The 12,323-nt window shown below is 48.8% G+C and overlaps 1 protein-coding gene across 3 annotated transcripts in view; it reads right to left on the minus strand.

The window, feature by feature from the left end:
* Window positions 1-12,323, minus strand: part of LOC311520963 (phospholipid-transporting ATPase ID-like) — a 155,216-nt gene that overhangs the window by 38,240 nt on the left and 104,653 nt on the right. For all 3 annotated transcript variants that reach the window (XM_084628991.1, XM_084628992.1, XM_084628990.1), the window contains exons 11-13: window positions 11,859-11,947; window positions 3,425-3,621; window positions 1,064-1,272 (exon numbers count right to left, since the gene is read on the minus strand). In XM_084628991.1, coding sequence (XP_084485117.1) covers window positions 1,064-1,272; window positions 3,425-3,621; window positions 11,859-11,947 — 495 coding nt within the window. The remainder of the gene's footprint in view (window positions 1-1,063; window positions 1,273-3,424; window positions 3,622-11,858; window positions 11,948-12,323) is intronic.

Consider the following 12,323-nt stretch of genomic DNA (forward strand, 5'->3'; position numbering starts at 1 on the left):
CACCTGACAGGTTCGTGAAGGGAACAGGAACCTGGATGAAGACTCAAACTGAACCCAGCAAGCACCAAGGAAGCCAGCTGGCAGAGGGAAATGCTTTCAGGAAATAACTGATACCATCTTTCCGAGGGCCTCTTCCCTCTGGCATTGGAGACAGGGCACAGGTCTGGGGTCATACTAGACACGCAAAGCCCCTTCTTCCCCTCTCCAGATAGCAATACTGATCCATCCTTTCCTCGTGGACAGTCACCTGGCCACAGTGGTTCAGGAATTCACCACCTCCAGCACGCACTACTGCAACTCTCCTATCCAGATAAGCTCACCGGGAAGCTACAGGTGGTGACCTCTCTCTTAAATGGTCCAAGCTGAAGAGAGCATATTACAGATGTGACGCACCCCAATCCCTGCCACAGCCCCTTCATGGCTCTGGAACTCTCAAAGTATTAATGGAATAGTCCAACACTTAGAAGCTGCCCTGCCTTCTGAGATCTGCACCGCAGCTATGATCCGCTGGAGAGCACCTCTAGCAGAGCCCAGGTGTCACCTCAAAGAGCTGAGGGCAGTCTTCTCAACACCAGACCTACGCCTCCAGAGCACGCTTCCAAGGAACAGCCCTAAACCTAATATCTCCAGGTCACAATTCAGCACTCATCCTTTCTACCGTGGTTTTCCTCAAAGACCCAGAACAGAAGATGCCCCAGTAACATGATTCAAGGAAGAAGCCCACCATTAACTAAACAGTAGGAGAGAGACTTGAGTGTCCACCTTCTGGACAGTTCCCACTGGTTCCTAGAATGTGCATGCAATGCCTACCTACTGGGGTGGGTTGGTGGACAGTAAATAGATAGAGGATGGGCAGATGACGGAAAGTGAGAATAATTCTCAGGCTTTGATTAATACAGTGTTAAAGTGGGTTAAGTAATTCTCATATGATACAATTTATTTAAGTAATTTCCCCCACTTCTTACAAGTCCTTTTCTTCTGGATATCTTATGGTATCCCATTTCTGTGACCCAAGAAGAGTTCTGGCAGAAGGTATAGGGAGGAAGATCAGAGATGTTCATACCATAGGATTTCCCATTAATGGAGCACTTGTTGAAAGCCATGATGTTCTGAGTGAGAGTTCCTGTTTTGTCAGAGAAAATGTACTTGATTTGTCCCAGCTCTTCATTGAGGGTGGTGGTGCGGGCTTGGGCTGGCGTATCATTCAGCGGGTAATACATTTTACGGTCCCAGTCAATGTAGAAGCTGTTGCCCAAGCGTATAATCTCCACACTGGGGAAAAGAGAAAGAGAAGATGGAACAGTTATTAGGTTAGGGAACAGGATCTTCTGTCTTCAGCTTTGGGGCCAGCAGCTGCATTTAGGATAGGAATCCAAGCGTCGTGGTGGGCTGGTGTATCCCCCAGACCATCCTGAGATGGCTGCAGGCCACATGCATTTTAAAGGTGCTACGACAAGCGCCATAAAAACAGCTGCTAGACCGAGGTCCAGGTTCCTTCTGGGTTTTTAGTACCTTTTTAGAATAGATTTCAAAAGCTTCACAGCCACAAGCACTCCAGAGACTGAGCTAGTGCTTTCTCCTAACCTACGACCAGTCTATGTGGGTGCTCGATGCTGTCTGTGTGTAAGCCAGGCACAGGGCCCGGGTGGCCGAAAGTATGCCTGGCAAAAGTACCCCCTGGGTGTGGGGCAAGATGCAGCCAGCCCTGCCCCAAATTGGGCAGGACTGACAGGGGAGAGGGTGTGGTTGAGTTAGTCCTTCCCTGGAGCAGGCTTTGCACTCCAATGACGGAAACCCTGCGGGAGGGCAGTGGTGTGAACAATGCCCAGAGGTGAATCCCACCGCAGGACTCCCAAGCTCCAGTTAACCCTGCCGTGATTAACCAGCAGCACTGCACTCTGGGACCTGAAGCCTGTGTAGGCCACAGCTCCATACTGAGGGGGAAGGCAGCTGCAGTGATCTGCTTCATTTTCTGCACATTAGGGTGCAGCTTTCAGGTTTAGTGGGGTCAATGGGGTTCTCAGCTGGGCAAAGATAGGATGCCCCACGAATTAGTGTGCAGGAGAGCCAGAAATGGTGGCCTTTCTGAAGAAGCTTGAACAAGACAATCTGACCTTCAGAGCAAGTGAGCCCTTCTGTGATTTAATGTAATCAGAGAGATTTATTCATACACAAGTAACTTGAATTTCCATTTCACTGTCACTGTGAACTACTGGACAGGAAAAGAATGAATTCTGTGCATGCTCTAAATCAAAACACACTCCAGAATGTACCTTCCAACCTCCTAATCCAGAGTGCCATCATTCACCCTCCCTAATAGCCTTACTGAAAAACCAGCAGCCACAATTCAGCAGCTGTGCTTAGTGGTTTGACAGCATAATCCCTCCCCACACCACCTCTCGGAATTTTATGCTAAACACTGAGAAGCAAATCCTGGTCCCATTGTAATCAGTCGCAAAACTCTGAAAAGTGAGATGTAAATGGTAACAAATGAACACCACTACTTTGTCTCACTCTAGCAGCTCCTATCTGAGGATCTCAAATTGCTTCACAGATGTGTCTTGCCCACCCATCCTGGCCCATTTATCTCTCGTCTCATTCACCAACTATGTTTGGGATTTTAGGGTGTAAGCTCTATTTACTCTGTGTTTGCAGAGTGCCTAACACAATGGATCCCCATAGTCCTCTAAGTGCTGTTGGAATACCAATGGTAATAAGCTCATTACTTACGCTTCAAAGCCACTGCTGTGAAATACATATTATTCCTAGCTCCGTTTTCAGATGGTGAAAATGTGGCACACCAGGTCACCAGCAGCAGAGCTGGGCACAAAACCCAGGACTTCTGATGCCTATTCCAGTCCTCTAAGCACAAGACCATCCTAGGTGGGGGCTCTTTTGGAAGGACATACTTTGATGTCTGGAATCCCTGCTTAATCACAGATGGCCTTTGCTCCAGGTTTGCATGACTCGCACACTGCAGATGGCAGAACTCCAAGACCCACAGTCTCTGGGGCTCCTCCCAGGGCAGCCAGCTCTGCACCAGCCTCTGTGCAGGGCTGCGGCAGAATTCCACCCACTGAAGGGACATCTCTATGGTTTAGAGTTATTCTAATGAATGCCTTTCAGTCTGAAAGAACGAACATGGTGATTTTGGGGAGAGGAGGAAAGGGTTTGACTCAAGCACAGAAGGAACGTGTGGTGAAGTCCATGCTCTTCCAGAGGGCACTAACCAATACAGACCCACAGTGAGATCCAGTGGCGATCAGGTATCCTCACTAGATGGCAGTCGTAAGCAGAGCTGATTTTGCTGAGATTGCTCAGCTCTACAACACATTCATACAAAGGGGAAAGCACTGCTCTCTGCTAAGGTGAATATTAAAAACTCTTCCAAGCAGGAATTGTAACACAAAGGGCAGTCACATACCTGACGTAGAGTGAAATCGGCACCACGGTATTCAGAATGATCACATAAGACCAGAACATGAGGAATCCAGAGTAGGGAGCTGAGTCTACGCCTACTGCCCAGGGCAGGTAGACCTGGAAGTAATAGCCCTTGTCATATTCCCAGATGCCATTTCCAATGGCCAGGATGAAACACATCAGGGCTAAAAACGCAAAAATCTGCAACAAGAAGAGATGCATTTCAGAAAACAAAGTGTCTTGTGTTCAGTGTTTATGGGCAGTGCCCTGATTATATGGTACAGTATGAATCAGAGACACCGCAGGGGAAGATCTGCTGGTATTACCTGGTCTAACTCCTGGCCAATGCAGGACTGACCATTCCCTGCACATGCCTGAAACCTTTCTGTAGCCTATTGCTAACTCCAGAGATGGAGCTTCCAAAACTTCCCCTGGGTGCCAGCCCTGGAGCGTCACTGATTTCACCATTATATATGACTTGTATTACCGTAGCCCCTAGTCATGGCCCAGGGCCCCAGGGTGCCCGGTGTTGTACAAACAGAGCAAAAAGACAGGCCCTGCCCCAGAACACTGACAGCATCAAGTCTAAGACAAGAGCCGACAGACGGACACCGACCGACCGGCAGGCAAGTAGGCAGGCAGGCAGGCAGGAGAGCACAAGGAAACAGTGAGACAAAACTGGGCAGCACGAGCGGCTGCAGTTACTGCGCGCCAGCAACCGAATTTTTTCTGGTATCTAGTTTAAAAATGTTCTTTCCAAACATTTCACCCCCGGCTCCCAGCTACTCCCCAGGTCGTTCTCTCTTGTATGCACGTCTTAGGGACACATGTTCATAGAGCAGGTAACTGACAGGTGGCGCTGGTGGGCTCATTGACCCAATAAATCCTCTCTCTAACACTGCCAGAACCATCCCTGTGTTCTCAGCCATTTCACATCAGGGCTAAGCTTTAAGTCCCCTCCTTTGTGGGGGACACAACCTGCTCCCACCTGCTCAGAGTTTGCTCCTCCATCACCTAGGGCTTGTTTCTTGTACAAGCTAGGTATGCTGGTGGAGAATGAAGGTCCCATGGCATCACAGTAGAGAATCCAACAGTCAACAGGCATGGACTCCCAAGGCAGGGGAGCTAAATCTAGTGGATAGGGCACAGGACTAGACCTCAGGAGAGCTGGGTTTATTTCCCAGCTCAGTCATAGACTTTCTGGTTGCCCACAGGAAAGTCACTTAATCCCGCTATGCCTAAATTACCCCACCTGTGAATTGGAAATAACACTTCCCTAGCTCAGAGGGGTGCTCAGAGGGGTTCTGATACTATGGGAATTGGCACCATATAAGAACCCAGTTAGAGAACCTCCAAGCTGCCTGATCCAAAGAAGCTCATAAGCACGGCCAGACTGGGCCAGACCGAAAGTCCAACTAGCCCAGTATCCTGTCTTCCAACAGTGGCCAAGGCCAGGTGCCCCAGAGGGAATGAACAGAACAGATAATCATCAAGTGATCCATCTCCTGTCGCCCATTCTCAGCTTCCAGCAATCAGAGGCTAGGGACACCATCCCTGCCCATTCTGGCTCATAGCCATCGATGGACCTATCCTCCATGAACTTATCTAGTTCTTTTTTTAACTCTGTTATAGTCTTGGCCTTCACAACATCCTCTGGCAAGGAGTTCCACAGGCTGACTGTGCGTTGTGTGAAGAAATACTTCCTGTTGTTTGTTTTAAACCTGCTGCCTGTTAATTTCATTTGGTGACCCCTAGCTCTTGTGTTATGAGGAGTAAATAACACTTCCTTATTCACTTTCCCCACACCAGTCATGATTTTATAGACCTCTGTCACATCCCCCTTTAGTCGTCTCTTTTCCAAGCTGAAAAGTCCCAGTCTTTTTAATCTCTCCTCATACGGAAGCCTTTCTGTTAGGGGAAATCAACCTAGTTAGCATATGTGACTCCACTGAGAAGCGAGCACATCACGTACCAAGGGAGGATCCTTCAAGGTGGGCAGCTGGACAGTTTCAAGATAAGGGAAACAAAGGAGACAGGAACCAGCCCACGTGCCTGAAATAGCTGCTAATTCAGCGTTTTTGCAGGGGGAAGGTGGCTGCAGGGGACTGGCGATAGAGAAGGAGAAGGCCTGTTTATTGGTTTAGGCCCCCCCGAGGCACACAGGCAGGATGTTTTGCCCACAGTGTATAATCTTGGTGTAACCTGTAATCGGGGTCCCGTTCTGCTTAACAGAGTGGTACCATGCTCGAGCGTAATACACCTACAAACTCTGAGATACGCTGCAGTTTGTCTTTATTTGGTTGCCTCAGCCTAGAAACAAACTGTACGTGCCCTAACTGGAATAATTCGTAACAGTTCCATACCCCTAATCATTTTTTTGCCCTTTTCTGAACCTTTTTCAATTCCAATAGATCTTTTTTGAGATGGGGCGACCACATCCGCACACAGTATTCAAGTTGTGGGTGTCCCATGGATTTATATAGAGGCAACATGAGATTTTCTGTCTTATTATCTCTCCCTTTCTTAATGATGCCCAGCATTCTGTTCACTTTTTTGATGGCCGCTGCACATGGAGTGGATGATGTCAGAGAACTCTCCACAGTGACTCGAAGGTCTCTTTCTTGAGAGCTAATTTAGACCCCATCATTTTATATATATATATAGTTGGGATGATGTTTTCCAATGTGCATTACTTTGCATTTATCAACACTGAATTTCATCTGCCATTTTGTTGTCCAGTCGCCCAGTTTTGTGGGATCCATTTGTAGCTCTTTGCAGTCTGCCTGAGATGTAACTATCTTGAGTAGTTTTGTGTCATCTGCAGATTTTGCCACCTCACTGTTTACCCCTTTCTCCAGATCATTTATCTTTTCTCTCACTGCCCTTCACACCTCCGGATAGAGCCCCACAGAGACCGAACAGTGCAGAGCACACGGGATTATCGTTGAGGTGCGGCAGTTCACCATGGAAAACACGGTGACTCATGTAATACTTCCACAAAGTCTGTCAAAATGCTAAAGGGCAGAAAGCAGCCGAACGTCCCAGTATTACAGGAGCACTCATCTGACAGGGGTACAGTTGCTACTTTTGCCTCTAACACGATCGTCACCAATGTCCACATCCTCTGTACTTACATGTGTCTGCAATACACACGCTTAGGCAAGGGGTCACTAACATGCCTATTTACTTGGCCTCCCCTGGTCTGTTTCTATCCACCTGTTGTCCGTTGTCTTGTACTTAGATTGTAAGCTCCATCTTTTTGTTCTGTGTTTGTACAGCACCTGGCACAGTGCAGGTTCTGGTCTCCAACTAGGGCTCCGAGATGCTACAGGAACACTCAGGTTTCCTGATGCTCAGTTTTCTTTGAGGGGAGTGAGCTATTAGCAGAAATCACTGCTAAGGTTTTTTCCTGTGCAGAGAGACTGAAAGAGGGGCATAATGCTGCGGTCTGTGTCGCCACTAACCCGCAGGAACAACACCGTCTGGCAGGCTGTGGCTTTTCTGCAGCACACGGAGAACTAGGGAGTCTACAAATACAAGCCCAGCCATGCAAACACTTGCTCCTGAGCAGCGCTTCCCACCCACCTCGGGGTAGGAGGGTTGATGCCTGCAAGAGTGGGCCCAAACTGCTCCTTAGGCAAGCTGATTTCCGTGGGCTAACATTTAATGTCAGGCTGTGACCTCCAGCCATCTCAGGGGTTCTGCACCTATATCTGAAGCCAAAAGAAAAGGCCCCAGCAGCCAGCAGTGACAGCTCTATTGATCAGAAAGTGCCTTTTTCCTGAGTCTGCTAAGCACAGCCTCCCCTCTGCGGCACAAATACATCCTTGCATCAAGGGTACTTCCTTCTGCAGGACGGCGTGTCCTAGCCGCAGAACATTAACTTCTTTCTGAGCTCGCTAGGGAGTGATGTCCCGCTCTTGGCCCAATTTCAAACAGTCGGCCTGCCGCAGATTCCCACAGAAGAAACTTTTCTAAATGTGGAGAAAGGCAGGGGGTCAAGTCTGTAGAGAGGGTTATTTCTGCCTGACCTGACTTGAGAGGCAAAGTGACTGCATGTAAACTGGGCAGTGTTTCAAGGCCCTGTTTAAAAATTAATTTGTCACTGGGAGAGTTACAGACAATTCAGCACAAATGAGCTTTTCCTGTGTTTACATTTTGCAAGCTTCATTTCACCTGAAGTTGAGATATTTGTAGCTCTGTTTTTATTTAGCAAATAATGGCTTTTTGCATTCTTTTGGCTCAGTACGTCAGCAGTGCAACACACTGCCTCTGGTTACAATCCTGTTGGTTCACCTTTCCAATCACCCTGCGAGAAAGGAGGCCCTGACCACATTCCCTTTCGAGCATGAAGGACCTGATTACTGGAGCGAAACTATCTGAGAACAGGTGTGGGAAGGATTGAGCAGTATTTAGATACCCAAGTATTCGGTGCCTCACAAACGCCTAGGACCGGTTGACACCTGGCCCCATCAGCCATGGAGAGCGCAGAGGATGATGCATTCAGCTTCAACTCACTCAGTTCTCCAGAAAAAGCAAGGAACTAAATGACGCTTGTCTGCACTCACCGTAAAGTGGAGCAGAGACCAGAGTAGATCTGAACATGGAAAGAAAGCTCTGTATGTGTGACACACGTAAATTCTGGGAGTCGAGTGGTTAACTCTGAGCCAGGGCCAGATCCTGAGGTTCTCAGTGTCTGTCAGCAGCTCCACCTTTGTCCCTTTCCCCGTTCCGGTGGGGGTCACCAGGTGCTCTGTCCCGGACCCTCTCCTCTTTTCCATCTAACTTCAGAAGGAGGAGACGTCCCCTGATGGCACAGGTTCTCTCACCCCACACAGCGCTTCTCCCACAGTCCCTCTGACCCTGCATCTTGGAAGGCCTGCTGCCACCGCTAACTCACTACAGCCCAGGACTGAACTCTCCTCCCAACCTCTCTGACCTCTCCCCTTTCTCCATTACCCCGACAACTCCTCCATTCCTGCCATTGCTCACCCCGCCCCCCCCTTAACTCCTTTCTTCTCCCCTCGCATCCAGGCCATGGCCAAATCCTGCTCCTTCTGCCACCTCCTCTTCTTACAATCCACCCATCGGCCTACCCACATGACTCATCCACATGCTGTCAGCTGCCCTCACCTCTGACGACAGCTCCTCCTCTTAGGCCTTTGTGAAATTCCGCCCAGAGTCACTCCAGGCCCTGCAGAATCATAGACTATCAGGGTTGGAAGGGACCTCAGGAGGTCATCTAGGCCAACCCCCTGCTCAAAACAGGACCAATCCCCAACTAAATCATCCCAGCCAGGGCTTTCTCAAGCCTGACCTTAAAAACTTCTAAGGAAGGAGATTCCACCACCTCCCTAGGGAACCCATTCCAGTGTTCCACCACCCTCTTAGTGAAAAAGTTTTTCCTAATATCCAATCTAAACCTCCCCCACTGCAACTTGAGATCATTACTCCTTGTTCTGTCATCTGCTACCACTGAGAACAGTCTAGATCCCTCCTCTTTGGAACCCCCTTTCAGGTAGTTGAAAGCAGCTATCAAATCCCCCTCACTCTTCTCTTCTGCAGACTAAATAACCCCAGTTCTCTCAGCCTCTCCTCATAAGTCACGTGCTCCAGTCCCCTAATCATTTTTGTTGCCCTTCGCTGGACTCTTTCCAATTTTTCCACATCCTTCTTGTAGTGTGGGGGCCCAAAATTGGAGACAGTACTGCAGATGAGGCTTCACCAATGCCGAATAGAGGAGAACGATCACGTCCCTCGATCTGCTCGCTATGCCCCTACTTATACATCCCAAAATGCCATTGGCCTTCTTGGCAACAAGGGCACACTGCTGACTCATATCCAGCTTCTCGTCCACTGTCACCCCTAGGTCCTTTTCTGCAGAATTGCGGCCTAGCCACTCGGTCCCTAGTCCGTAGTGGCGCATGGGATTCTTCCGTCCTAAGTGCAGGACTCTGATTCCTGTCAGCCTGCTGCCTGCACACTGACCTCGCCGCTTCACCACTTCTCATTGCCAACAGCAGTTATCACCCCTGCCCTTGCCGCTTTCTGTGTCCCCAGTCCCACTCTGCCAATGACGCAGCCTTGACCCTCCTTTCCTCCTGTTCTTCCACACCCAGCTCTGCTCCTTCTGCCACGCCTGGAACAACCTCCCAAACACTTACCGGTGTAAAATCCCTAACGCCCTATGCCTGCAGCGTTACCTGTGGAAAGCAGCACATTTACACTTCAGAAACAGCTGACCAGACCTGGAACTACCAGGCCGGGTGCCTGTCATTGCCCTGGTCCTTTGGCAGGAATGTTGCATGTCTCCCCTTGTGCTTCCTTTAGTTTGTGTTTTCACAGATTGCAGACAGACCTGTCCTACGTCTGTACAGTACCAAGCATGCCGCAGGATCTACTGTATTCTAATTAATCATGACTCTTCTTCTCATGGAAGCCGACAGCTAAATAAGGGCTGAGTAAAGACCCCAGGATTGGACCCTGGTGAACAGTAAGAAAGAAGCCCAGAAGAACAGGTTCCAGAATGGAGCCTGGGAAGCCACAGGCAGCCTGATCCTAGCCGCTGTCCTACTGAAACAAAATTAGTCTGTTGAAAAATAGAAGGGCAAAGGCATTTTGATACTGAGGTAGTTACAAGGCAATGCGAGTATCCAACAGATTCAACAAGACGTGCTGATCTACTGTGTCAAAGGTGGCTAAGAGACACTGCAACGGCACAGAAACGCGACGCCCATCGGCCGCCATCCGACAATCACTGCTGCCTCCCTGGGGGCTGACTCCAGCACGGTGTTTGAGACAGAAACTGCGCAAGCAGGAGTTGAGCAGATCCTCACTCCTGGCAGTGGGAGCGCCCAGCTCCCTACAGGTTCCAGGCATTTCACAGAATTCCTATGGCAACCCCAGCTCCATGACAAGAGGGGAAATCACCCCCAGACAAAGAGGGGTGCACTGTGTGAGAATCACTGGAATCCAAATATCTGTGGAGAGCCCTCCTGGCCAAGGGCCAGACTCACAGACCCCTCCATGTCCTGAGCCCTGTAGGCTCTGAGTAACAAAAAGCTGAGAAGGAAAATGACCTCAAGGTGCTGGGCCAGCTTCTCAGCTGGTGCAAATCAGGATAACACCCCTGCAGTTGGTGGAGCTCCACCCGCGAGCGATCTGCTCCCCTGTGTTTGCGATGAAGCCAGTGTTTGCAGCACTGTTTTATAAAGGAGAAAATTGTTGGCAAAGGTGCATCACATCACAGCGGAGCTGGTCTGGCTGGCGGGTTCAAACTGAAGTTCAAATGCCAAATAAGCAGCTGGCCAGCCAGAGTACTCCCATGATGGCTGAAGGTTAATCTGTGCTGGCGTGGTCACATCCCCCCGTGGCCGGAGCTGATTCAATGTACATACAAGTGTTCACGAGGCTTTTGTGGGCATTGCACCGGCTTGATGGGAACCAGTTTAATCTCGGTTTGTTTGTTATGATTCCAGTCTCATAACATTAAACTACTGACAGTCTCCATGTCAGTGAAGGCCTGCTCTGAAACACTTGGACAGAAGCTGCTATTAAAAGCTAAATATCTGGGCTAAGCTAAATTCTCATTTCCTTGAGCACACTCCCAAGCTGTTCTTCAAGCAAAATTGGATAAGGCACTGGCTAGCGTGTGTGAGCTCATCTCCCTGTCGGGACAGTGCCCAGCCACTAGGACAGGCTGCTACACACAGCAGCAGCCGAAAGGAGCTATGCGTTTAGCTCCCGGCAGAGGCCCTTGGGTCGGAATCCCCAGGAGTGATCCCTGCTGATGATTGTGGCATCCATGTGTGAGCAGATGCAGTTTGTTACAATTGTCAAGAAGTTTCCATCCCAAATTCGATCCGCAGCATTTTAATTAGTGGAGAATTGGAGACTGTCCCCCTGGAGTGTAATATCTATTTAGTGTGTTTAAATTTACCACTTGCTAAAAAACCCATCTCTGGTTATGAATGAGCACGTAATATTTTCCTCCAATGCAGGAGAGCCAGTCTAGCAGCCAGCAGAGAGCATCATGCAATTATTGAATGCTGTGCAGATAGACATTACTGCAGATATCTAGGAAGCCTGAAAGCGAGAAGGAAAAAATCAATGTTTATTTAAATGGAAAACCACAAAAGATATTTGGGAAAATGTTACTCGCAGGCTTCAAAGTGACTATCACAAATAGTGGAGAAAAAGTGCACAGCAAATGAAAAGCCATGAAGCGAGGTCCTTGACACTATCAATTTAATGGCCTCGTTCTGGAGGATGGGACTTGTGAAAGGAGCTGCAGAAATCCATATGCTAATGTACTTTTTTAGCATTCTTCTTTTTCTCATTAGTCCCTTTTGATGCCCCTCATTTGTCAGGAAGGAGGGTGGAGCACTCTGAAATGATGAACATGTCTGAAGGAGTGAAGACAAGTTAATCAGACTTACCACTAACACGAGGACATTCATTAGCCGATCAATGCTGGTCCGTTTAAAGGTTGTTTTCCCACAGTTCTGCATTAATTTGGTGTCTGGCCCTAGTAGATCAAACACAGCCATGATTTTAAGAACCTGGATCAATTCTAGAGCTGCTTCCCTTCAAGACGCCAAAGCACTTACAAACATACATTAACCCTCACAACCCTCCAGTGAGGCAGGGTCACATTGGTGCCCCGGTGTTACAGATGGGGAAACTGAGGCACAGCAAGGTAACATGACTTGTCAGAGGTGATAGAGTCAAAAACAGACACCAGAATTCCTGACTCTTGCTCCCTGCTCTCTCTTACAGCCAGTGCACCCTCCCCTGTGGGTTTCATTTATTTTATGGAGAATAATGGATATTAGATCAGCAGTGACCCGCATTGTGCAATGTCACATATGTCTCCAGTGCTACAGAAATAATCCAAATCTCGC

The sequence above is a fragment of the Lepidochelys olivacea genome (genome assembly GCF_965140295.1).
Source record: "Lepidochelys olivacea isolate rLepOli2 genome assembly, chromosome: 5".
NCBI classification, from domain to species: domain Eukaryota; kingdom Metazoa; phylum Chordata; order Testudines; family Cheloniidae; genus Lepidochelys; species Lepidochelys olivacea.